At 43.9% G+C, this 22,957-nt stretch overlaps 1 protein-coding gene across 10 annotated transcripts in view; it reads right to left on the reverse strand.

The window, feature by feature from the left end:
* Positions 1-394: 394 nt before the first annotated feature.
* LOC140398222 (neural cell adhesion molecule 1-like) overlaps positions 395-22,957 on the reverse strand; it is a 625,403-nt gene continuing 602,840 nt past the window's right edge. For 4 of the 10 annotated variants that reach the window (XM_072486624.1, XM_072486625.1, XM_072486626.1 and 1 more), the window contains 4 exons: positions 16,925-17,135; positions 14,346-14,462; positions 12,543-13,397; positions 395-3,199 (listed from right to left, as the gene is read on the reverse strand). In XM_072486624.1, the coding sequence (XP_072342725.1) occupies positions 3,100-3,199; positions 12,543-13,397; positions 14,346-14,462; positions 16,925-17,135 (1,283 nt within the window). In that variant the 3' untranslated portion in view covers positions 395-3,099. Of the gene's footprint in view, positions 3,200-12,542; positions 13,398-14,341; positions 14,463-16,924; positions 17,136-22,957 lie in introns of those variants that run through there. The other 6 variants (XM_072486622.1, XM_072486632.1, XM_072486633.1 and 3 more) reach the window with 4 other exon arrangements.

The raw sequence follows: 22,957 nt of genomic DNA on the forward strand, positions 1-22,957 counted from the left end.
TGTGTTGACAGTTATTTTAATAAAACATCCCAAGGTGATTCAGAAAAGCATTATAAAGTAACATTTGATACTGAGCCACACAAGGTGATTGATAGATCAGATCACCAAAGACTTGGTCATGGAGGTAGATTTAAGGAGGATGGTAAGGATGGAAAAATAAGTAGAGAAGAAGTTTAGGGACGGAATTAGGAACGAAACAGGTTTCAATATTTGATGTCTCGTTCTCAACTCTTCCAATGAGTTGGTTAGTTTCTGCAGCGAGTAGCTAAGCTATATAGGCCAGGCATTTGTCAAGATCCATCCCTGAATTGGCTGATGCAAGCAACGTGCCAGTGGTGGCTTCCTCATTAGACAGGTACAGGTTTGCTAAAAACATGGACACACCAGGAGTCACTTTGTTTTGTAATTTTTATTGAACACAAGTATCTGACATAATGCAAATTCAAAAATCTCGGTTAGTAGTCAGTATTTACACCAGTGATAGTGGAAAGGTGGTTTAATCTTCGCTCAATAAAAAGTTCTGTAACAGGAGAGAAGGCCCTAAATGCAGGGTATTCTAATTAGGGCTGACAGTGGAGGTTGGAGGTTTTAACCTTCATAGGAAAAAACGGATGAAGTCCAGCCTTTGGGATTTGCACGATAAAGACATAAGGCTATTTTATACGTGACTCCTTATTAATTCAAGGCACAAGGGCTAGGCTTTTTCTCCCCGTGCTCGATAGCCATTGATCTTCTGCCCATTGATGTGACTCGGGAAGAAAGTCATGGCTGAGTCTGGAAGTTAAAAACCCCAGCCAATGTACCGAAATTCAAAATTCAAAAAAGGGATTAAATTTTTTTTCATGGGATACGGGCATCGCTGGCAAGAAGAACATTTGTTACCCATCCGTAATTGCCCCCAAGAAGGTGGTGGTGAGGTGCCTTTTTGAACCGCTGCAGTCCATCTGATACAGGTACACCTACAGTCCTGTGAGGGAGAGTTCCTGGATTTTGATCCAGCAACAGTGAAGGAACGCTGATATATTTCCAAGTCAGGAATGGTGTGTGGCCTGGAGGGGAACTTGCAGGTCATGGTAATCCCATTCCCTTGCCCTTCGAGGTGGTAGTGGTGGCGGGTTTGGAATCTAGGGGATTTCCTCCACTGGCCATTTGAAGTAAAATGATAAATGTGTTCTTTATAAATGCATTTTACTACAAACAACACTGGAGAAAATCCTTTGCCCTAACGATTATATTCAGCTATCTGTTACTGAAGATCTGTTAAGTGGCACAGTTAAGACAACAAACATTCATTCCCTTCGCTACGAGATCATTACGTGGTTGCAATGATCTGTGTAAACTTGGTCCCATTTTAATGCCAGCACAAATATTACAGCAAGTAATGGGCTTAAATATCGCTGGGTAATTTTATTAGGGGTAGGGCTTGATTTAAGGCAGCATTGGAATAAAAATGCCATTTCTTTTTGCTGTGATGCTATAGTAGTAAACAAGACCCAAAAGTATTCTGATACAGCTGCATGTCACATCACTACATAGGGCAAACCTTACTTATTAGGAGTGTGACTTAAAAGGTGCCTCCAGTGTCATCCCTAAAGTTGAATATATGCAAACACTTGAAGCAAATGACAAGACCAGTATTTCACAGTTTGAACTTACAAATTAGCAATGCGATCATTACTGGACTGAGACTGCACAAGAAATAAAAGTACATGAAAGAGTAAAGCCCCATTAGATTGTGCTAATGGGGAATTCTCCCAGTCTTACCATCATTGTTAAACATTACAGGCAATAAAACTTATAACACATGGAATTCATGCCCAAACATGTTTGCCTCCCCTTATTTTATTTATTTTTTTAAATTTCCCCCCCCACCCCACCCCACCACAGTGATGGCATTTTCCCACACAATCTTCAGAACTACCTTCTACACCTTTCACAACCAAGCTATGCTGAATTTCTTTGAAATACTATGACAAAAACACACTATAATATTCACGCATTCACAGTGCACAAGCTTGCAGTCTAAAAAGTTGAAACATTGCTCCAGAAACAGAAATGCGCTACATAATTCCTTTCATAGCTGCAAGAATGGAAGGTGTTTTGGAAACAAGCAAGGAATGATTAACATAAACATGTATCAGACATTGATGGAGAAAACTGGTCTTAATATGGTGTGCAATCATATGGCATAACTAAGGTCTTGCATTCTGATAGATTAACTAAGCAACCCATATTCTAACCAAAAAGTAACGAGGGAAGGACATGTAAATACTTCCATTCAAAAAGAAAATAGTGGCAAAAATAAGCAGACTAAACTATCATTTTAAACAAGCTTTGAACGAAAAAAAGACAAAGCCTGTTACATTTACACACAATTATAACATGTAAAGGTTAAACAATTATGGTTTGCAGTCTTAAACCAATAAACACTGAAAATAAAAGATGACAAAAATTAATATTCATTTCTTAAAATTGAATACTGCAAATTGAAATATACTTCACATATGCAAATTTACAAACCTTCTGTTTAGTCAACAGCTAACTCAGGATCAAAACTTGCAAATAAAAAAAATATAAACAGGTTAAGATAGCAATGTTTTGTGCACATAATGTACTTGTATGAACGGTGAAGCAATCACATTTCTAGCCTTACAACGGTCATTTATAAAGCTGTGTTTTAATCAGTATAATTTTTAACTTTGAAAAAAGTAAGAAGATAAAAATCAGTTGTGGCCATTTCTACAGGTATGTACCGAAAACTCTTTCTTTTGTTTCAACTATTCACTCGACTAACAATGGGAGAAACCGAAGGGAGTATTCTCAGTGCTTTCTAAATGAAGAACGCACACATTATCTAAAAATCACAATTCTTGCTAAGCGCAGTGAAAAATGATAACTATAATTAAAGTATCCCAGGTTTTTTTGTTTCAACAAGTACCAATTTTAATTATGTGGTCAACCTTTTAATGGAGGAATTTTACAAAAAAGCAAGTGTGCCACAATTGATCCCCTTCTCAGCTGAAATCTACAAACAGGAAAACATGTTCAAAAATAATAAAAGAGACACTGAAGGGAAACCAGTTTCTGTGTATTTTTTGATCATGCTTTGCTTTCATTCTCATTTATTTGTGTGGCTTCATTAGGAACCGTCTTTACTTCTGTCCCTTCTTGTTTGGGCTTGTTCTCTAATGGGACCTTCCTGTCAGATAGAAAGCGAGTAAAAAAAACATGAATTAATGTTGTGCAACGAACAAAAGGAGCATGAAAACAAAGTTCAGCAGTAGGTGAAAGCATCAAAACAGTTTGTGACACTGAAGCTGTTCCTTAATAAGATATGTTCTGAAGTTTACAAGGTGGTGCAAATTATGGCATCCATATTTTACACTAAATACAGTTTCTCACCATACTACGGTTACAAATACTCGGTTCAAAAATTACTTATGTTGTCACCAAGCAGCGAATTTTCTCCTCGCCTGCACATTTGAAATGTATTAATAACTGGAACCAGCAAGGTATCACCACAACTCATTACTTTTGGCGGATCTTCAATTTTCATTTGTCCCTCAAACAAGGATGAGCCCAGAATTGGAGGAGAGAATTTTATTACATTTTTAAAACAAGCCTTTTTGCATTACTTTCTGGTAAATTGTTTTAATACCAAATACATCAAACTGTTCCAAAACAAAATGACAAATGCAAAGGAACAATACGTTGTTACAGCATTGTGTCAAAGGGAGCTTGTGTTTCTAAACACGACTTAAACATGAAGCATGCTTAAAATAGGAAAACAGTGCAAAGCTCAACTTACAGAAAGAATCAGTTACAGAAACTGCCAACTTGGTCGAAAGTAAAACATGAACAGTAATATATATGCCAGTTAGTGCAATTGAAGTAGCGAGCTGTTTTATTATACAGCTTCAAGGGTGTGCACCAAAGTAATCTTACTGCAGGGTATCATTAACAAAATAAATCAATGCAGCATTATTACAAAATCGACATGTAAGCAAATTTTGACTCTAGAACAATATCTCAACTCAAATCACTTTTTTTCCCCCCAGTTAATTTGGATTTTGCCGCCAGGCATGTAATTAGGGAAAATGTATTTACGCGAAAGGGGATAAAAGTATTTTGGTGGAGGTACGAAGCAATACAACAAGGGTCCTTGGTGAATTTCTTATGTAGAATGCATTTAGATATGGTCAACATATTGACAACACCCATCATGGCCATCTTAGACAAGAACCCAAGGCATAATTTAGTTTGACAATCTGCTTTAACATCAGCTTATTCAATAGATTGTATGGAGTGGGACTGGGCCCCATACAGAACAGAAAAGTCATGGCTTTAATCCTTAGCCTCAGTTATGTTAGTTGAACTCAAGTTAGGCCAATGTTGAGATGCTGCAGTTTGTGGGAGGACCTGGACAGATTTCTGCTCCTAAACGCAATGCAGTAACCATCCAGAGTGTTAGGCTGTCAATTTTTGTTCTTAGCTGCTATGTTCCCTGTTGCTTCTCAATCTGCTAATATTCGATATTTCGCCTTGCACCTAAAAATGAGCACTGGATTGAGGAACCAGTGAGTTGTGGTCAAGGCTCACCACTACCACTTCCTCATGTACAATTAGGGATGGGCAATAAATGTTGACCATGCTAGTGAAGTTGTCATCCCAATAGCAGATTTTAAAAATCTTATGAAGAAACTTCTTTCAGAGGTGGCTGTGGTAGTTTTTGGAGTCCTGCCGCCTTACTTTGCTTGATGCAGAATGGTGGCCTTCAAGCTATATAACCAATTGTCCCTCTAATCGAGAGAGGCACCTATGGTTCTTAGTGTACTATGGCTGATCGGTTATCATTATCAGAGGAATGAATGCACACTGGAGGAAATCAAACTGTGAAGGCTGCAAGTAGCTATTTCTCATTACTGAGTTGGCTGCAGTTTCTTATCTAAATGTGTGCCAAATGAAGAATTTTGAAGTGCCCATTTTATAAACCAAGTGCTTGTCAATGGGAAACCACTTAAGGGGCGTGATCTAACGGCCACCCCGGCACAGGACACAGTGTGGCCGGTAAATCTCGCGAGATGTCTCTCACGAGATTTACCCTGCACGTTATGCCTTGCGAGATCTAACGGGATTTCATGAGATGTCACGATCTGGATCCTGCCCACAAAGGGCGAGACCCATATTTGCATATTCAACTGAGTAATTAGCCTCACTTGAATATTTCTATGCCAGATCTTTCTAGTGCCCGGGATATAATCCCCTCATCTCGGAGACCCCCGCCAGGTGCCGTTCAGCATTGGTCTCCGCAAACGTAGATCAGACGATTGGAGGCACCTGGGTGGTTGGAATCAGGGCAGGTGCCACCTGGGCACTGCCAGCCTGTACAAGGTGGTGTGCCTTGCCCTTATGAGGCGAGGTGAGGGGAGCTTGAAGGTCCCCTAATCGGTAAGTTAGGGTGTTTGGGAGGGGGGGGGTTCATGTTGGGGGGTCAAGAGATTGGGGCTGAGCTCTTCAGTGCAGGAAATGTAGTTAAGCGCAGCCTCAGCGAGGTCTTCCTAGCCAAGGCCTGAAACAAGAAGTCGTGTTTAATAGCGGGGTTGTTCTCTGCACTTCAAACGCCGGGAAACACCTCACTAAATGCAACCATAACATGTCTCTGTTTTTCTTCCCGTTAAATCACACCCAAAGAAGTTTAGTCAAAATTTGATGAAAGAATTTTAACTGACTGAAGTGCCAAATCACTTTTTAGTCAGTGGACAATAATGTTCATTAGTGGACGAGAGCCAATTTTTCTTCCCTCTTCTCTTTCTCCATGATTATTCATGCTGGATTATAGTTGCACTGTGCTAACAGTTTCACCTAATGATTCATGAGCAAGTCTTGACAAGAAGTGAGAAAAGAGTTGGTTGAAGACATATGGTCAGGGTTTATCCTTAACGCATCCCTTTTTCAATTAAACCTTCGTAGATTATGAAATCATTTCTTTGGAAAATTTAGAGTGGAAAATGCAACGAGAACAAAATTCTATTCGTCTTACTGGGTTTTCGTTGGTAAAAATTCATTTCGGCCTGCTTTCGTCTGACGGGAGACACCAATTTAGGGCTGGATGCCTCACATACAGTGGTCCTTGTGTGAGTGCCGAAAGTGGTGTGAGACTGGCTGTGAAAATCAGGGGAGGACTCCACAGGGCTACTGAGCAATCTCAAGCGGAATTCTGATGTCTACACTGATAATCATTAACCAATTTTAACAAGGGTTCGTTCAGTTGCAATTAACAAATTCAAGGGACACCTAAAGCTCATTTCAAACTGATGAAGTCATAAAAAGGCTTCTACTACTTAGTTAAAGATATTCCAGGTGTATTTATTTCTTAAAAGATTATTATATTGAAGGGAGAAATGGTGCTGTTATATCAAAGAGGAGATATTACAAAGATTAATAATGGTGTTTCATTACAATTCTTAACAATATCTGAACCTTCAACCTTAATGGCAACTATCCCAAAAAAGAAATACTATATTACACCACAAAGCATTAGTAAAAAGCTTTTAGAATTGCTGGATCTCATCATGTCAGTGTTTATAATGCCTTAGGGATCAACACTTGAGTTCACTTTTAAAGATTAGTTTACTGCACAATCCTTTCATGCCAAAAATGTGATTCTGAAAGAAGATAAAAATCATTGCAGGAACTGGCCATCAGCAAACATCATATTAACTAGATCTTTAAAGAGACCACCTCACTCCCAGCAGAAAACTCACTATGTAAACAAAACACATGCACATTAAAAAAGACACTCATGCATGAAACTTGGTCATCATTGAGAAAAAGTCGGTAAAATGGGAGGGAGTTTTCTTTGCCAGCTTGGTTTCATTTTTGCCAGTTGTGGAGTGCGAAGCAACACAGAATTGAAATGACAAGTTTGATTCGGCACTTGGAGTTAATGGCCGGATATAACATCGGATTGTATATTGTAGCACTGGATTGGGGCATCTCTAAAATAAACCTGTAAAACATGGCATGTTGAAAGGATGCGAGTTTGCTACATTAGTTCCCTAACCATGGCTATGGTGATTAAGGGAGTTGCAGAATGGAGATGAAAAGCTTCTTCATTATAGGGTGCATTGGGAAGGGGGGCAGGGGCGGGGGGGGGGGGGGGGGTTTGCTGGGGAGAATCGTCCTTGGTCAAGTATCCTAGGTCAGTTTCATCTATTCCCCAGTGATCCTGCCTGCCGCTCTGAGTTAGAAGATACAAGCCCCACTCAAGAGATCTGAGCACAAAATCCATGCTTATGTTCTAGTCATTCCTTGGCACTACAGTAGAGCAGGATAGTTCTCCCTGGATATCTGACCAACATTTATCATTCATTCGATATCATTAAAATTATCAAGTCATTTATCTCAGTTTGGTTTGTGAGGCCATGCTGTGTCAACACAGTCGACTGTCTTTCCTACATTACTACAGAGACTACGCTTAATTAACCGTAAAGAGCTTTAGGGTGTATTATAGTTGCAAAAGGCACTATAAAAATGCATGTTTTTCTTTCTTGATCAATTTTAAGAAAATTCATGGCGCATGTGGCTATTTGACCAGTGATATGAGTCACACTGAAGATGTAGGGGTGGTTAGAGGAATTTTATGTGAAATCTAGATCTAAGATGAACACATTTAGTTTCTATAATCCTGAAAGTTACTCAATATCAGGAATGTGGCCATTACGGAGACATGGATTTCACAGGGGCAGGAATGGTTGTTAGATGTTCCGGGGTTTAGATGTTTTAAGAAGAATAGGGAGGGAGGCAAATGAGGAGGGGGAGTGGCACTGTTAATTAGGGAGTGCACCACAGCTACAGAAAAGGAGATAGTTGAGGAGGGTTTGTCTACTGAGTCAGTATGGGTGGAAGTCAGTAACAAGAAAGGAGCAGTCACTTTATTGGGAGTTTTCTATAGACCCCCAATAGCAGCAGAGAGATAGAGGAACAGATTGGGCGTCAGATCTTGGAAAAGTGCAGAAGTAACAGAGTTATTGTCATGGGTGACTTCAACTTCCCTAATATTGACTGGAACCTCCTTAGTGCAAATGGTTTGGATGGAGCAGATTTTGTCAGGTGTGTACAGGAAGGATTCTGACTCAATATGAAGATAGGCCGACTAGGGGGGAGGCCATATTGGACTTGGTGCTCGGCAACGAACCAGGCCAGTCAAATGTCTCGGTGGGAGAGCATTTTGGTGACAGTGACCACAACACCTTGACCTTTACCATAGTCATGGAGAGGGATAGGAACACACGGTATGGGAAGGTATTTAATTGGCGGAGGGGAAATTCTACGGCTCTTAGACAGGAGCTGAGGAGCATAAAGTGGGAACAATTGTTCTTGGGGAAATGCACAACAGTAATGTGGGGATTGTTTAAGGAGCACATGCTGCGAGTGCTGGATAGTTTTGTCCCACTGAGACAAGGAAGGAATGGTAAGGTGAAGGAGCCTTGGATGACAAGAGAAGTGGAGCTTCTAGTCAAAAGGAAGAAAGAAGCTTACGTAAGGTTGAGGAAGCAAGGATCTGACTCGGCTCTAGAGGGTTACAAGGTAGCCAGGAAGGAACTCAAAAATGGACTGAGGAGAGCTAGAAGGGGGCATGAAAAAGCCCTGGCGGGAAGGATTAGGGAAAACCCCAAGGCGTTCTACACTTGTAAGAAATAAGAGGATGATCAGAGTGAGAGTAGGGCCGATCAGGGATAGTGGAGGGAACTTGTGCCTAGAGTCTGAAGAGATGGGGGAGGCCCTAAATGAATACTTTGCTTCAGTAGTCACTAGAGAGAGGGACTTTGTTGCCCATGAGAACAGTGTGAACCAGGTTAATAGACTCGAACAGGTTGATATTAAGGAGGATGTGCTGGAAATGTTGTAAAGCATCAGGATAGATAAGTCCCCTGGGCCTGACGGGATATACCCCAGGTTACGGGACGCGAGGGAGGAGATTGCTGCGCCATTGGCAATGATCTTTGCGTCCTCACTCTCCACTGGAGTAGTACCGGATGATTGGAGGGAGGCAAATGTTATATGACCATTCAAGAAAGGGAATAGGGAAATCCCTGTGAATTACAGACCCATCAGTCTTACGTCTGTGATGAGCAAAATATTGGAAAGGATTCTGAGAGATAGGATTTATGATTATTTAGAAAAACATAGTTTGATTAAAGATAGTCAGCATGGCTTTGTGAGGGGTAGGTCATGCCTCACAAGCCTCATTGAATTCTTTGAGGATGTGACGAGACACATTGATGAAGGTCGGGCAGTGGATGTGGTGTATATGGACTTCAGTAAGGCATTTGATAAGGTTCCCCATGGTAGGCTCATTCAGAAAGTTAGGGGGCATGGGATACAGGGAAATTTGGCTGTCTGGATACAGAATTGGCTGGCCGAAAGAAGACAGCGATTGGTAGTAGATGGAAAGTATTCCGCCTGGAGGTCGGTGACCAGTGGTGTCCCGCAAGGATCTGTTCTGGGATCTCTGCTCTTTGTGGTTTTTATAAATGACTTGGATGAGGAAGTGGAAGGGTGGGTTAGTAAGTTTGCCGATGACACGAAGGTTGGTGGAGTTGTAGATAGTGTTGAGGGTTACAACAGGACATTGACAGGATGCAGAGCTGGGCTGAGAAGTGGCAGATCGAGTTAACCTTGATAAATGTGAAGTGATTAATTTTGGAAGGTCGAATTTCAATGCTGAATACAGAGTTAAAGCCAGGATTCTGGAGGAACAGAGGGATCTTGGGGTCCACGTACATAGATCCCTCAAAGTTGCCACCCAGGTTAATAGGGTTGTTAAGAAGGCGTATGGTGTGTTGGCTTTCATTAACAGGGGGATTGAGTTTAAGAGCCGCGAGGTTTTGCTGCAGCTTTTTAAACACTTGTTAGACCACACTTGGAATATTGTGTCCAGTTCTGGTCGCCTCATTATAGGAAGGATGTGGATGCTTTGGAGAGGGTACAGAGGAGATTTACCAGGATGCTGCCTCGACTGGAGGACATGTCTTATGAAGAAAGGTTGAGGGAGCTAGGGCTTTTCTCACTCGAGCGAAGAAGGAAGAGAGGTGACTTGATAGAAGTGTACAAGGTGATGAGGGGCATGGATAGAGTGGATAGCCAGAGACTTTTCCCCAGGGTGGAAATGGCTGTCATGTGGGGACATAATTTTAAGGTGATTGGAGGAAGGTATAGGGGAGATGTCAGAGGTAGGTTCTTTACACAGAGAGTGGTGGGTGTGTGGAATGCACTGCCAGCAGAGGTGGTGGAGTCAGAGTCATTGGGGACATTTAAGCGACTCTTAGACAGGCACATGGACAGCAGTAAATTGAAGGGGTGTAGGTTAGGTTGATCTTAGATTAGGATAAATGGTCGACACAACATCGTGGGCTGAAGGGCCTGTACTGTGTTGTACTGTTCTATGTTCTAAACAAAGAGTAAGTGTATTGAGTCCTGTTATCAACTTGCTCTGCTAGTGCAGAACTCATAGTCTTTGCATTTAGGCTTAGCCACAAAGATTACTTCTCACCTTGGTGCAGTTTTGAGGTCAGCATAATGTGTACACAAAATTACTTAATGTGACTGGAGTCACGGTGCAGTGCTTTTTGGTAACTGCATTGGTGGGGGAAGGGGGCGAATAATCACCATTAGCATCAGCAAGTAAAGGCTCACAAAGCATTATATATGTACCTTTTTTGAAATTAGACAAAGATTTAGAATGTATTTACTGGTTGTTGGACTTTTAATATCTTAGGAGTGGGAAGTCCTTCAAATGTGTTATTCTATTTATGTTCAAAGAAAAATTCAGTGTCTGACAGTATAATAATCCGATTCTCTGATCAAAATTCTGTGAGCAACCGGGTTCCATTCCAGTAACTCAGTTCCAAACAAAAACTGTAGTGGCGCCTGAAGGATGATCTGTTATTACCTCATCCAGGGTTTTTTGGTCCACCGATAATTAATTTTACTTCAGGGCTTTCTTAGACTGTTGGAGGTTTAATGGTTTTTCAATGCTTATAAAACAATTCCCATTGCTAAAGTATGGCTCCTGAGAACTGTGTGGTCATTGTGGATGGTTTAGCACACTGGGCTAAATCGCTGGCTTTTAAAGCAGACCAAGGCAGGCCAGCAGCACGGTTCAATTCCCGTACCAGCCTCCCCGAACAGGCGCGGAATGTGGCGACTAGGGGCTTTTCACAGTAACTTCATTGAAGCCTACTTGTGACAATAAGCGATTTTCATTTCATTTCATACTGGGTGTGTGCCTATGGAGTATCTACAGGGGGCATAAAGGTGGTATTCACCATAGGGAATGGGAGGTGGTCTGGGGTGGCATGGGGGAATATGGGTGGGGGGGTGAAGGATTACGGGGCCTTTAAACAACATTTTCAGCTAGTCGGTTGTATTGGAGAACTGAGATGGGCCTGCTAAACAGCCTGCCTCTGCAAACACACCCCACATTCACTCTTTTGCATTTGCAAAATGCGCTGCAAACCTGACCCGTGTGTAAAAAAGACAAAAAATCCCTTTTAACGTTGCACGTGTGTTGTGTGTGCATTTTGTGAGCAGCAAGAGTGCACAGATTGTATTTTCCCAAGCCCAGCCGAAAATTGGACCCTGGGTCAAATTTGAACGAGGCGGCAATTAAAACACCTTCAGAAAAAACAAAACATGTGTAAAGTTTGTTTGGCTGCCATTAATGTACTTAAATTCATACACTGCTTCGGGAAAAAGCAATTACTTTAGAAGGCAGGTTTGCTGTAGGAAGCTCATTTGCTGCTCTATGTCATTTAAAAGTTACAGCCATTGTTACAAATCGTTGTATTCATGTTGGCCTCTTCAATCCAGCACACTGGAACTGCATAATTGTGTAACACTAACTAAAAACACTGCTGATATAAATAGAGACATTCCTTGTCCTGTACAATTCACAACAGAGTTAAACTGCACATAATTTTGCAATTCAGTTGGAGAGAGGTTAATGCTAAATTAAGGTAAAAAAGTGCAACCATGGGCAGGATTCTCTGCCCCCCTCCCCCCCAGCCGCATGTTCTCTCCTCCTGTCGCTGTCTACGGGAATTTGCATTGAAGCCACCCTACGCTGCCAGGAAACCCACGAGTAGGGGGGTGCCGACAGCGGGACCCGTGAATCCCACCGACAGCGAACAGCTGGAGAATTCCGGACATTATGTTTTGAATTGGAATGATGCTTACAAATTTCAGTTCTAAGTTTTGAGACATTCTGCATTTAAGGAAGCCATCAAGCTGATTTCACAGGAAAACCGCCACACCTAAATATCCAATAACTGCAGATTTTTCTCTCAATGTGTTAAAGCAAGATGCAACCTAAAAAAAAACTATTAGAAAAGTAGCCTGCAAGTTGTCTTATTTCTTGTAACATTAGCAAAGTTAGTGACCAGGTTTTATGCAGGAGTTGAAAGGACACGAAAGCAGAGTTGCATCACAACAAAGACACAGTGACAAGCAAGTAGCATTAGTGTGAAAAATGCCCATACTCTTCCTTTGCTGGAGCAGATGGTAAAGCGGCGTCTGCAATGGAAGGAGCAAGGTCAGCAGCTTTCCCACCAGCCATAGTGGGAAGAGAAGAAGTGCCAAGAGCTGCAAAAACATCCTTTGCAAGGTCAATGTCTGAGGTCTTGAAGGTCCCTCCGTCAACTGGAAAGTCCTCACCCTGGGAGGGGTTTTTGCTGCCGTCAGTGGCAGCCTCGTTCTTCACACTGGTGGAGTTTTTTGTCGTCTCCACAGGGCTCTTCACTGCGTTTGGTTTTGCAGCTTCTACTTCTTGGCTCTTGGTAGCCGTTGAAGCTTCTGGCTTGGGCTGCTGCTGTGCCGATGAAGCTGGGGGACTGGCTGGATTTCCGGGACTGGGAACTGGGCCAGGCTTGCTGTTACTGGCAGGCGCTTTTGTTGCCTCCTCTGCTGTTCCGGAAACTGGAAGAGGGGCAGAGGCTTGTTTGGAATTGACTGGATTACCAGAAGCTGGGGCAGAAGGAGGAGGCGAAGAAACAGAGACTTGGGCAGAAGAAGGAGTTGCAGATACAGAGACTGGGGCATCGCTCAGATCAACAAGGGGTGCAACCTTGGGAGCTGCCTCAGCTTGAGACTTGGTGGAAGGCGAGGTGGGTGATGCAACAGCTGCCTTGGGTGAGTGAGGTGGAGCAGCTGAAGCAGGTGATGGCTCAGGTGTGGTTGAGGCTGGGAGTGCAGCACTGGAAGTGAGTGTAGTCGTTTCACTCGTTGGGCTGTTTTGAGCAGTGGCAAAAGTTTCAGTGATAGTGTCAGAGTTAGTGGTAACTGTGGTGACAGAAGGCAACATGTCCTCAACAGTAGCCTGGGTATCTGCTGCGTGCCTGTGAGGACAACAGGAGTAGAAAATGGATAGAATAGACAATATAGCAATAGTGACAGAAAGAAGCAAACGCACATAAAACGGCTAAATCATGCTGTCACATATGCAACCTATAACATTAAGTAAGAACCATATATTGGGTTTGAAAATAGGATTGTCTTACAATAACCTCCTTAGTTAGTATAATAGATGAGTGCCAAGACTTTCCAGAAAACTGATGGGAAAGGACTTATGCTTCAGTAATCCCAAACGCATTCGAAGTTGTAGGAAGTGACAAAATTAGTTGGTTGCATAATTCCTTTCCCTCCATTAATTAATTGAAAGCAAAATTCACAAATTAAATACTTCTCATGTTTCAGTATGTCTTCTTGCAAATCTATAAAGCACTTTAAGATTTAAGTCTCAACTTACAATATGTGTTCGGTCGTGTTAAGAACTTTCCAGTACTCGGGTGTTAAATGTAAAAAGAAACTTGTTTTTTCCACCAGTATTCATGCATGCATGGCCAATCATACATAGAAACAGAGGTCAGAACTTGACTGAGAAACTTAATTAAAGGTTATTTTATTCGTACCTGTTTAATGGGAATTCAGTTCATTTCTCTCAGTTTTGACTAAGTTCATTTTCAACTCTATTTGCAAACCCTTATTGATGATTCCTTGAAATTCGCGACCGGCCACAACTCTTAAGCTAATAATACATGGACCTCAATTTTCCTGATTTTGACCTGGTCCTTCAAAAACATTCAACAACATTACGATAACGGAACTCTGGGCTGGGAAGCACCATCAAGAAAACACAAGCCAAATTAGATTGAACACTGCACAGTAGCTCACAGAAGTCATAAAGCAAGCAGAAATTATCCACCAACCATATAAACAAAAAGGTTAAGCGAAAGACCAGCTGACCAGTACAAAGCAGCCACATTCTCGAACGCACTGCAACTTACTCAGGCTCTGTCAATGGAGTGGTTTCATTGGGTTCTGTTTGGCTTCCACCATCATGATTAGGAGTTCGTTCTTCTTCAGTCCGCACCTCCACAATTGGCTCCTTTGATTCATCTTTCCTGTAAGCAAAGCAAGACATCAGATTTCAAATCGGTGGGCAAGGAAATGTTTTGGTGCACTCTTAGACCCAATTCTCTGGCTGTTGGGATTCTATTTTCCCGTTGGTAGCGCACTCCCACCTGTGGAATTCCCGATGGCATGGGGTGGGGTCAAGGGAAATCCCATTGGCAAGTAATGGGAAGAGAGAATCCAGCCGCCAGCGAACGGCACGCCATCAAGAAACATGCGACTGGGGGACTGGAGAATCCAGCCCTTGGTGACCAATTTGTCACCAACAACAAACTATGCGGATATTGTAGGACATGTGGGCTTTTTATATGTTTTGTGCTATCAGTTATATATTTTTATACTGCATGTATTTTGTATGTGTTCTTGATTGGTGGAGAGTTCATTTACAGATGTGTGCTTCATTAGAAAAATAATACTTGCATGGCTTAAGTCAGCCAAAACCGCATTGTCTAAAGGATTGATAACATGACCAGGGAAGCAGAAAGAAAAGGAACAGGTATTTGAACAATATCAAAAGTTGTGGTCTAAATGCAACAGAAAAGCAGGGTATTTTTCACATAAAATATACAAAGTAATGGGGCGGGATTCGCCATAGCTCGACGCCAAAATCATGTTTGGCAATCGGGCGGAGAATGGATTTTCACGGCACAATTGGGGCCGGCGCCAGTTTCACGCCGGTCAGTCATGCTCCGCACCCTCCAAACGGCATTGGCACATCACTAGCCGCAACGCACTGCCCACGATGGGCTGAGCTCCTGACGGAGTGGGCCACTAGTGGTCCCAGCGGTTGGGAACCCGGCATGCCGGCTGCGGACTATGTTCAGCGTCGCCACACTCGGCCGGGATCTGTCCTGCGGGGGGAGGGGTGGGTTTGGGTGGGGGGGGGGGGGGGGTGGGGCTTCTGCTAAGGCTGTGGGGGCTGGCGGGGATCGACCAGGGGTGGGCTGTGGGGTCACTGATGGTGGGTTGGGTTTGCGCACTGCTGGCGCCATGTTGAATGGTGCAACCGGTGCAGGCCATTAGCTGTGAGCATGCGCGGCCCGGGACCCAAGTCATTCTCGGCGCGGGCGGCGGGAGTTTCAGTCAGCACCGGTGTTAGCCCTTTCGCGCGATTTTTCGGTCGTAAAAGACCACACATGCTCCGATGGTGTTAGCACTTAGTCTCCCAAACGGAGAAGCCAGCCCATGAAGTTTGGATCTATAATTAATGAGTGAAGTGGTCAGCCAGTCCAGTAGATGCCCCAGTCAGAAAGAAGCTAGCAAATGGACTGGTAAACAGCACGTTGTTTTGCACATATGCGAGGTCAACTGACTACAACTAATGAAGTAACTGATCAATGAAATAGCAGGGCCAATCAAAGCAGCGATATGTATGCGTCAACTAATCAGAGCGCAACAAGTACATTGGAATACAGAAAAAACGCTGGTTACGGAGGATAAAAGAACATGCCTGGAGTGTTTTTTGGCACAGGTTTGAAAACGACATAGGGAGAGACAAGAGAAGATGAGTCTCGAGCTTGCATTAGTAGGAACCAAGGACCATCTGAACTAGGATACCAATTGCCTTGATCTATTGAGCCGAACTTTCATAGCTTAATGAATGTTCCTGATGCCACTGCATCAATTGGCTCGTTGTCTGAAATGTACTTATCGACCACAATAAAATTGTCATCTGGCGCGAGGAACAAATTATGGGCATGGATGATGGAACAAGAAACCTTTGGGGGTTTCAAGTAAGAATTAGAACAGGTTCTTGTCAATAAATGTGGCTCATGGTTATAAGAAACGTACCAAGAAAGTACGGTGGATAGATGTGCTGGATCGAACAAGTCTATTGCCCTGAAACCATTACTACACTACAAAAGAACAACATTGGTGTAAATCTGAGGAATGAAAATAGCAGCTCTGTCGGGGCCCTCCTCATCTTTGACAGCCATTCCATTAAAATAACTATTTTTAGTCTTCTCTGCAGAACTCAGTAAACTCTGCTAAGTTAAAGGGCTCTGATAATTTGATAAAATGCAAAGAAATACAATTTAATAACAGCGGCCAAAATACTTAACTGGACTGTGATATAATTAATACAGCAGCGATCTTGTGATATGATTTGACGGTTAGATGGGCATTTAAGTTGGAAAGAAAACAACAGGATTTTTGATTCAGTGGTGTGTCGTCCCCCCCCCCCCCCATCCAATACTCAAATTGGGCACCTTACTTCAGAAATTTTTCTGAACTATTTAAATGCTAAGCTCTGCGATTTCTAATTAATATTCACTTAATTAGATTTGTCAACGTTCCCCCCCAGATTATTTCCAGTACTGGCAAAATTAATTCAGCAGGGCTAATTCAGATGACTTTGAGTACAGAAGTACACCAATCACTAAACACTTAAACTTTGCTGCTATTACGCACTCATTCTATTTCAGAAAAATGAAAGATTTAAGCTTCTTACGAGAAAGCGGCTTTTCCTTCTTCAATGTCCTTGCCCTTAGATCCTGGACCAGGCTGTCCACAGAAATTAACTGCAATGCACATTAGCAGGCCACACTTATTAATGAAGTAGCAGGTGACATCGACAGCGACGAGCAAGATGAGGAAGACGACAATAAGAATGCCAACAATAGCACCGGTCCCCAGACTTGAACCATTTGATGGATCTGCTTCTAGAAGAAAGGGAATCTATTAAGTACACTCAACAATTATGTAACAAACAGGTCGAGAATCCTTTATCTGTGCATCCGAAAATCGGACACAACCCAAAAAATAAACAAACTATTTTTGCACGGAAGGTCTGTGACCTGAGCCGACAGGACCCGACTTTAGTTTGGGAAGTCTAGTTGTTTGCTGTACCTTGCGCCCAGCTGCTTTGTGAGAGCTGTTTTCCCTCTGACCCAAGCCCTATCGTGGCAGCTAGGTTCAACCAAAAGATGTCGCCTCTCAGGTAAATAATGATAGCTGATCCAAATGGAATTAGCAAGTCTTTGGAAGCACAGGTATGAGTACTAAGCCCGGTCTGCTGCAGGCTGCTTTCCCCTTTTTCACCAACTGTTTAATGTACCATTGAGGAACACAAACCTGCTCCTCATTACTAGCTGGGTTTCCAAAAGTCACTACATATTCATCGTAACTAGGGTATGTCAACCTGAAAACCAGCGGTTTCAGATAAAGGTTACTTGACCTGTACTAACTCTTAAAAATGTGCAAAACACCAGTTTAAATCTTATCTGGTCAGAAATATATTTTAAAAATCACATTGTGTGTGTGGAAATTTAAATTTATTGAAGTTTGTAGTGTCATCTGTCATGTGGAACATTTTATAAATTCTCTGTGTCTCACAGGCCAAGGTGCAAGAAAGGGATACAGCAAAAGTTACCGGGTAATGTTACCGTTTAATAAACCACAAGGCAAATTCGCTATGTAACTTATTTTGTTAGTGGGCTACTTGCAGTGAACTATGAGTGACACAATCAAATGCATTTCCTTCCACTGGATTTGAAAAAAAAGTTTCACTTTATTCCTTTGCTTTTGAACTTCTCCAAAAGTCTAAATAGGACGAACCGATAAAACAATCTGTGCTTTGAATGCTTGCAAGTAATTTCTTCAACAGATTGGTCATTATCATATTGCTGTTGCCGGACGGTCCTGTGCACAAATTGGACATAGTGTTTCCTACATTACAACAGCGATTTAACTTTCAATGTATTTAATGGACCATAAAGTCCAATGACGCATCTACGTGAATAAGCAGAGGGCACGATGTACCCTATGGAATGGGAACAGAGCCCGTAGCGAGCGCGTTTGTAGTGCCACTGGGGCACCTGGACAGTGCCAGGCTAACACCCAGGTGACATTGCCAGGGTACCAGGCTGTCAGTGCCAAGGTAGCAACAGCAATGCCAGGGTGATTCGCTGCCCAGAGGGCAAGCACCTGGGGACATCCAATTCCCATGCGTGCCATTCCGTCTGGTCCCCATTTGTGGAGACCAGCACCGAATGGCACTCACTCGAGATCGGCAAGTTGAGGGAGGAGGTTAGATCCGCGTCTTTGGTAAACCGTGGGAGTGCAGATTTCCTAAAAAGTGATTGTGTCCACAATGACCAAAATTCACATTGTGACGTCCCACGAGACGTGGAAAGGCGGGTAGATCCCGAAAGAGAAATCTCCCGGCACCTACCGGCTGCACTGCCTTTCGGGTGCACTGCAGCCGGTAGGTCGCGCCCAGAATCTTCCAGTGCCACAGCTGGTACCAAATGATGATATTACACCACACAAGAAGACCACAGTTTTGGTTTATTTTGATCTCAAAGTCAAGACATATTTATGTTTATTCTTAATATTGTTTCATACATATTCTGCTGGCATTTCAGATGCTGCACAATGGAGCGATCAGGATTATCAGAATGAGGGAGAGTAAGCCACCTCTCTCCCACACCCCCATCTCCTTACAGCCATGTATAATGTGCCACTAACAAAAGCCTGAGAGGAGGCCCAGTATCTATCATCATAGCTGTGGATGGTGTACAGTATTGTAAGATTATGGAGAAAAAACAATATGGTCATGAGATTTAAACATCAGTCTGTAATGCATAATTTGTAATAAAATCAGCGAAATCCAGTCCCGGCTTTTACCGGTGCTTTATTTTTGCTCACAAGCTGGTCTAATTTGCGGTGTCTTGTGTCTCAGTCTTGAAAGACCTCTACTGAATGCTATTGCTTTACATGAATCGAAGTGCCTGGACATGTTATAGTATCTGTAGTTTGAGCTACATGCAGCAAAATAGCAACATTGCTTTAAATATTGAATTGACCATAAAACTCTTTGGACCTAAGCAGTTCAAGAAACCAAAAAGCTTGGACATGCCTGCTGTTCGGACCAATATGGGACTTGCATTACTCTCAGGTGTTCAGAGGATGAGATGACGGCCAGAATTCTCTGATCGGTGCAATTCATTTTTCCTGCCAGCTGTGCCCGGCGGCGTGGGGTGGTTACAATGGGAAATCCCATTGACAAGTGGCGGGAAGATAGAATCCATCCAAGTCAGCTGAGGGGCCCGGATACTTTGGGAACACCACATAAAAATGAAAATCGCTTATTGTCACAAGTAGGCTTCAAATGAAGTTACTGTGAAAAGCCCCTAGTCGCCACATTCCGGCACCTGTTCGGGGAGGCTAGTACGGGAATTGAACCGTGCTGCGGGCCTGCCTTGGTCTGCTTTAAAAGCCAGCTATTTAGCCCAGTGAGCTAAACCAGCCCCGGAATGGGGCTGTTGGCTCCCTTCAGTTGGAGAATTAATTCTTTATCCCTACTTCTCCAAATCAATTACATAATGATGACCATGAGATCATACGATACAGAAGCAGGATTAGCCCATTTGGCCCAGCAAGTCTGATCCACCATTCGATCATGGCTGATATGTTTCTCATCTCCATTCTCTACCTTCTCCCTGTAACTCCTGATCCCTTTATTAATCAAGTACCTACCTATCTCTGACTTAAAAGACACTCAGAGACGTGGGGCGGGATTCTCCAATAATGGGGCTATGTCCCCATGTTGGCATGAAAAGCAGCGGCAACCATTCCGTCAACGGTCCCCGATAATGGGGAATGCTCCCCATCCTAGGGGGCAAGGTCGGCGCCGGAGTGGTCCCCGCAACTCCAGCCGGCGCGCGTTTGCGCATGTGCGCTACGGTCGGTGTATTTCCGCGCATGCGCCCGCGTAGAGGAACATAGGCCCCCACGGAACCAGCTCACCCGCCGATCGGTAGGCCCCGATTGCGGGCCAGGCCACCGGGCCCCCCCCCCCCCCCCACGGGTTGGATCCCACCGCCCCCCGGAGAGACACCTTCCAGGTCCCGCCGTGTGGGACCTGAGTAACCCACGCCGACGGGACTCGGCTGCCACTTGGCCCGTCGGGATCCGGAGAATCACTGGGGGGGTGCTTTCAGCGGCACCCGATCGGCGTGGCGGGAATCCCGCGGGCGCCCGAGAATCGGCGGCGGGAAATCGGGAAGCCGGCGTCGGGCCGTGATTCTCGCGTCTCCCCGGGGATTCTCCGACCCGGTGCAGGGTCGGAAAAACCCGGCCGTGGCCTCCATAGCCTTCTGCAGCAATGAGTTCCACAGATTCACCACCCTCTGGCTGAAAACATTCCTCCTCATCTCTGTTTTAAAGGATCGTCCCTTCAGTCTGAGGCAGTGTCTTCGGGCTCTCATCTCCCATACTCGTGGAAACATTTTCTTCACATCCACTCTATCTAGTTCTCTCAGTATTCTATAAGTTCCGATGAGATCCCCTCTTATTCTTCTAAACTCCATTGAGTACAGACCCAGAGTCCTCAAACATTCCTCATCTGAAAAGCCCTTCATTCCCAAGGTCATTGTTGTGAACCACCTCTGGACCCCTCCAAGGCCAGCACATCATTCCTTCGATCAGGGGCCCAAAACTGCTCACAATATTCCAAATGCGGTCTGACAAGAGCCTTCTACAGCCTCAGCAGTACATCCCTGCTCAGTCCCTCAAATACCATTTTAGCATGTGCTCTCTGGATGGTCATATGGATAATATCCATAGGAACTCCCCCTGCACAACATGCCAGCAGCTGTCTCAAAATCTTAAACTATCAAAGGATATTGGTGGGGCAGAGGGGACGGGCGCCCTGGAAAGAGAGGTGGGATTAGGCTATTGAGTTGGATGATCAGCCATGATCATAATGAATGGCGGAGCAGACTCAAAGGGACAAAAGCCTCCTCACGCGCCCATTTTATATGTTTCTAAATTAGTCACGCTTGACCTACTCTTTGAAAATCTATGATGGCTTTTTCATCAGCTCAGACTTCCTCAGCACCATTGACCAGAAATTTAACAGCACCACCACCTGCAAGTTCCCCTTCAAATCAAACAATCTCCTGTCTTGGAAACATATTGCTGTTCCTTCGCTGATGCTGAATTACAATTCTGGAACTCCCTCCTAATAGGAAAAGTGCCACATGTACTGCACTGGTTCAAGAAGATAACTCACAACTACCTAACTACCTTCTCAAGGGCAATTCTCAAGGTGCAAAGGGTGGCACGGTAGCACAGTGGTTAGTACAGTTGCTTCACAGCTCCAGGGTCCCAGGTTCGATTCCCAGCTTGGGTCACTGTCTGTGCGGAGTCTCCCCGTGTGTGCGTGGGTTTCCTCCGGGTGCTCCGGTTTCCTCCCACAGTCCAAAGATGGGCAAGTTGGGTGGATTGGCCATGATAAATTGGTCCACTGGCATTATTTGGAAGTGTACGCTATCACAGAGTGTTGTGGCCCCGCTTTTGGGTGTTAGAATAAGTATCTCTGGCAAAGCAGGATATTTTCCATGGTTATTAGAAATTTTCATGGAAATTAGAAATTTAGGGGCTGGTTTAGCACAGTGGGCTAAATAGCTTGCTTATAATGCAGAACAAGGCCAGCAGCGCGGGTCCAATTCCTGTAACCGGCCTACCCGAACAGGCGCCGGAATGTGGCGACTAGGGGCTTTCCACAGTAACTTCATTGAAGCCTACCTGTGACAATAAGGGATTATTATTATTAAGTCAATACAGATTGTTGGCTTCGTCAAAGCACATAAAAAATAATTACCCACATTTTGTTGATTGCTAAAAAGGCAGCTATGAGCCTCTGTTGACAGCTCTTGGTGAAATGATAACATATGTGAAGAGACAGTAAGAATAATACAATATGGTGAGGGAGGGGGTGGCGGGGCACTTACAGAGACCAGTGCTCAACGGTACTGGGCAGGGGTCTCCAAGGTGAGGGGATTTGATCACGGGTTAACAAACAAAGAACAACGAAAAAGGAAATGTACAGCACAGGAACAGGCCCTTCGGCCCTCCAAGCCCGTGCCGACCATGCTGCCCGACTAAACTACAATCTTCTACACTTCCTGGGTCCGTATCCCTCAAATCCCATCATATTCATGTATTTGTCAAGATGCCCCTTAAATGTCACTATCGTCCCTGCTTCCACCACAGCCTCCGGTAGCGCGTTCCAGGCACCCACTACCCTCTGTGTAAAAAAACTTGCTTCGTACATATACTCTAAACCTTGCCCCTCTCACCTTAAACCTATGCCCCCTAGTAATTGACCCCTCTACCCTGGGGAAAAGCCTCTGACTATCCACTCTGTCTATGCCCCTCATAATTTTGTAGACCTCTATCAGGTCGCCCCTCAACCTCCGTCGTTCCAGTGAGAACAAACCGAGTTTATTCAACCGCTCCTCATAGCTAATGCCCTCCATACCAGGCAACATTCTGGTAAATCCCTTCTGCACCCTTTCTAAAGCCTCCACATCCTTCTGGCAGTGTGGCGACCAGAATTGAACACGATACACCAAGTGTGGCCTAACAAGGTTCCATACAGCTGCAACATGACTTGCCAATTCTTATACTCAATGCTCCGGCCAATGAAGGCAAGCATGCCGTATGCCTTCTTGACTACCTTCTGCACCTGTGTTGC

This window comes from Scyliorhinus torazame, chromosome 21, assembly GCF_047496885.1.
Source record: "Scyliorhinus torazame isolate Kashiwa2021f chromosome 21, sScyTor2.1, whole genome shotgun sequence".
NCBI classification, from domain to species: domain Eukaryota; kingdom Metazoa; phylum Chordata; class Chondrichthyes; order Carcharhiniformes; family Scyliorhinidae; genus Scyliorhinus; species Scyliorhinus torazame.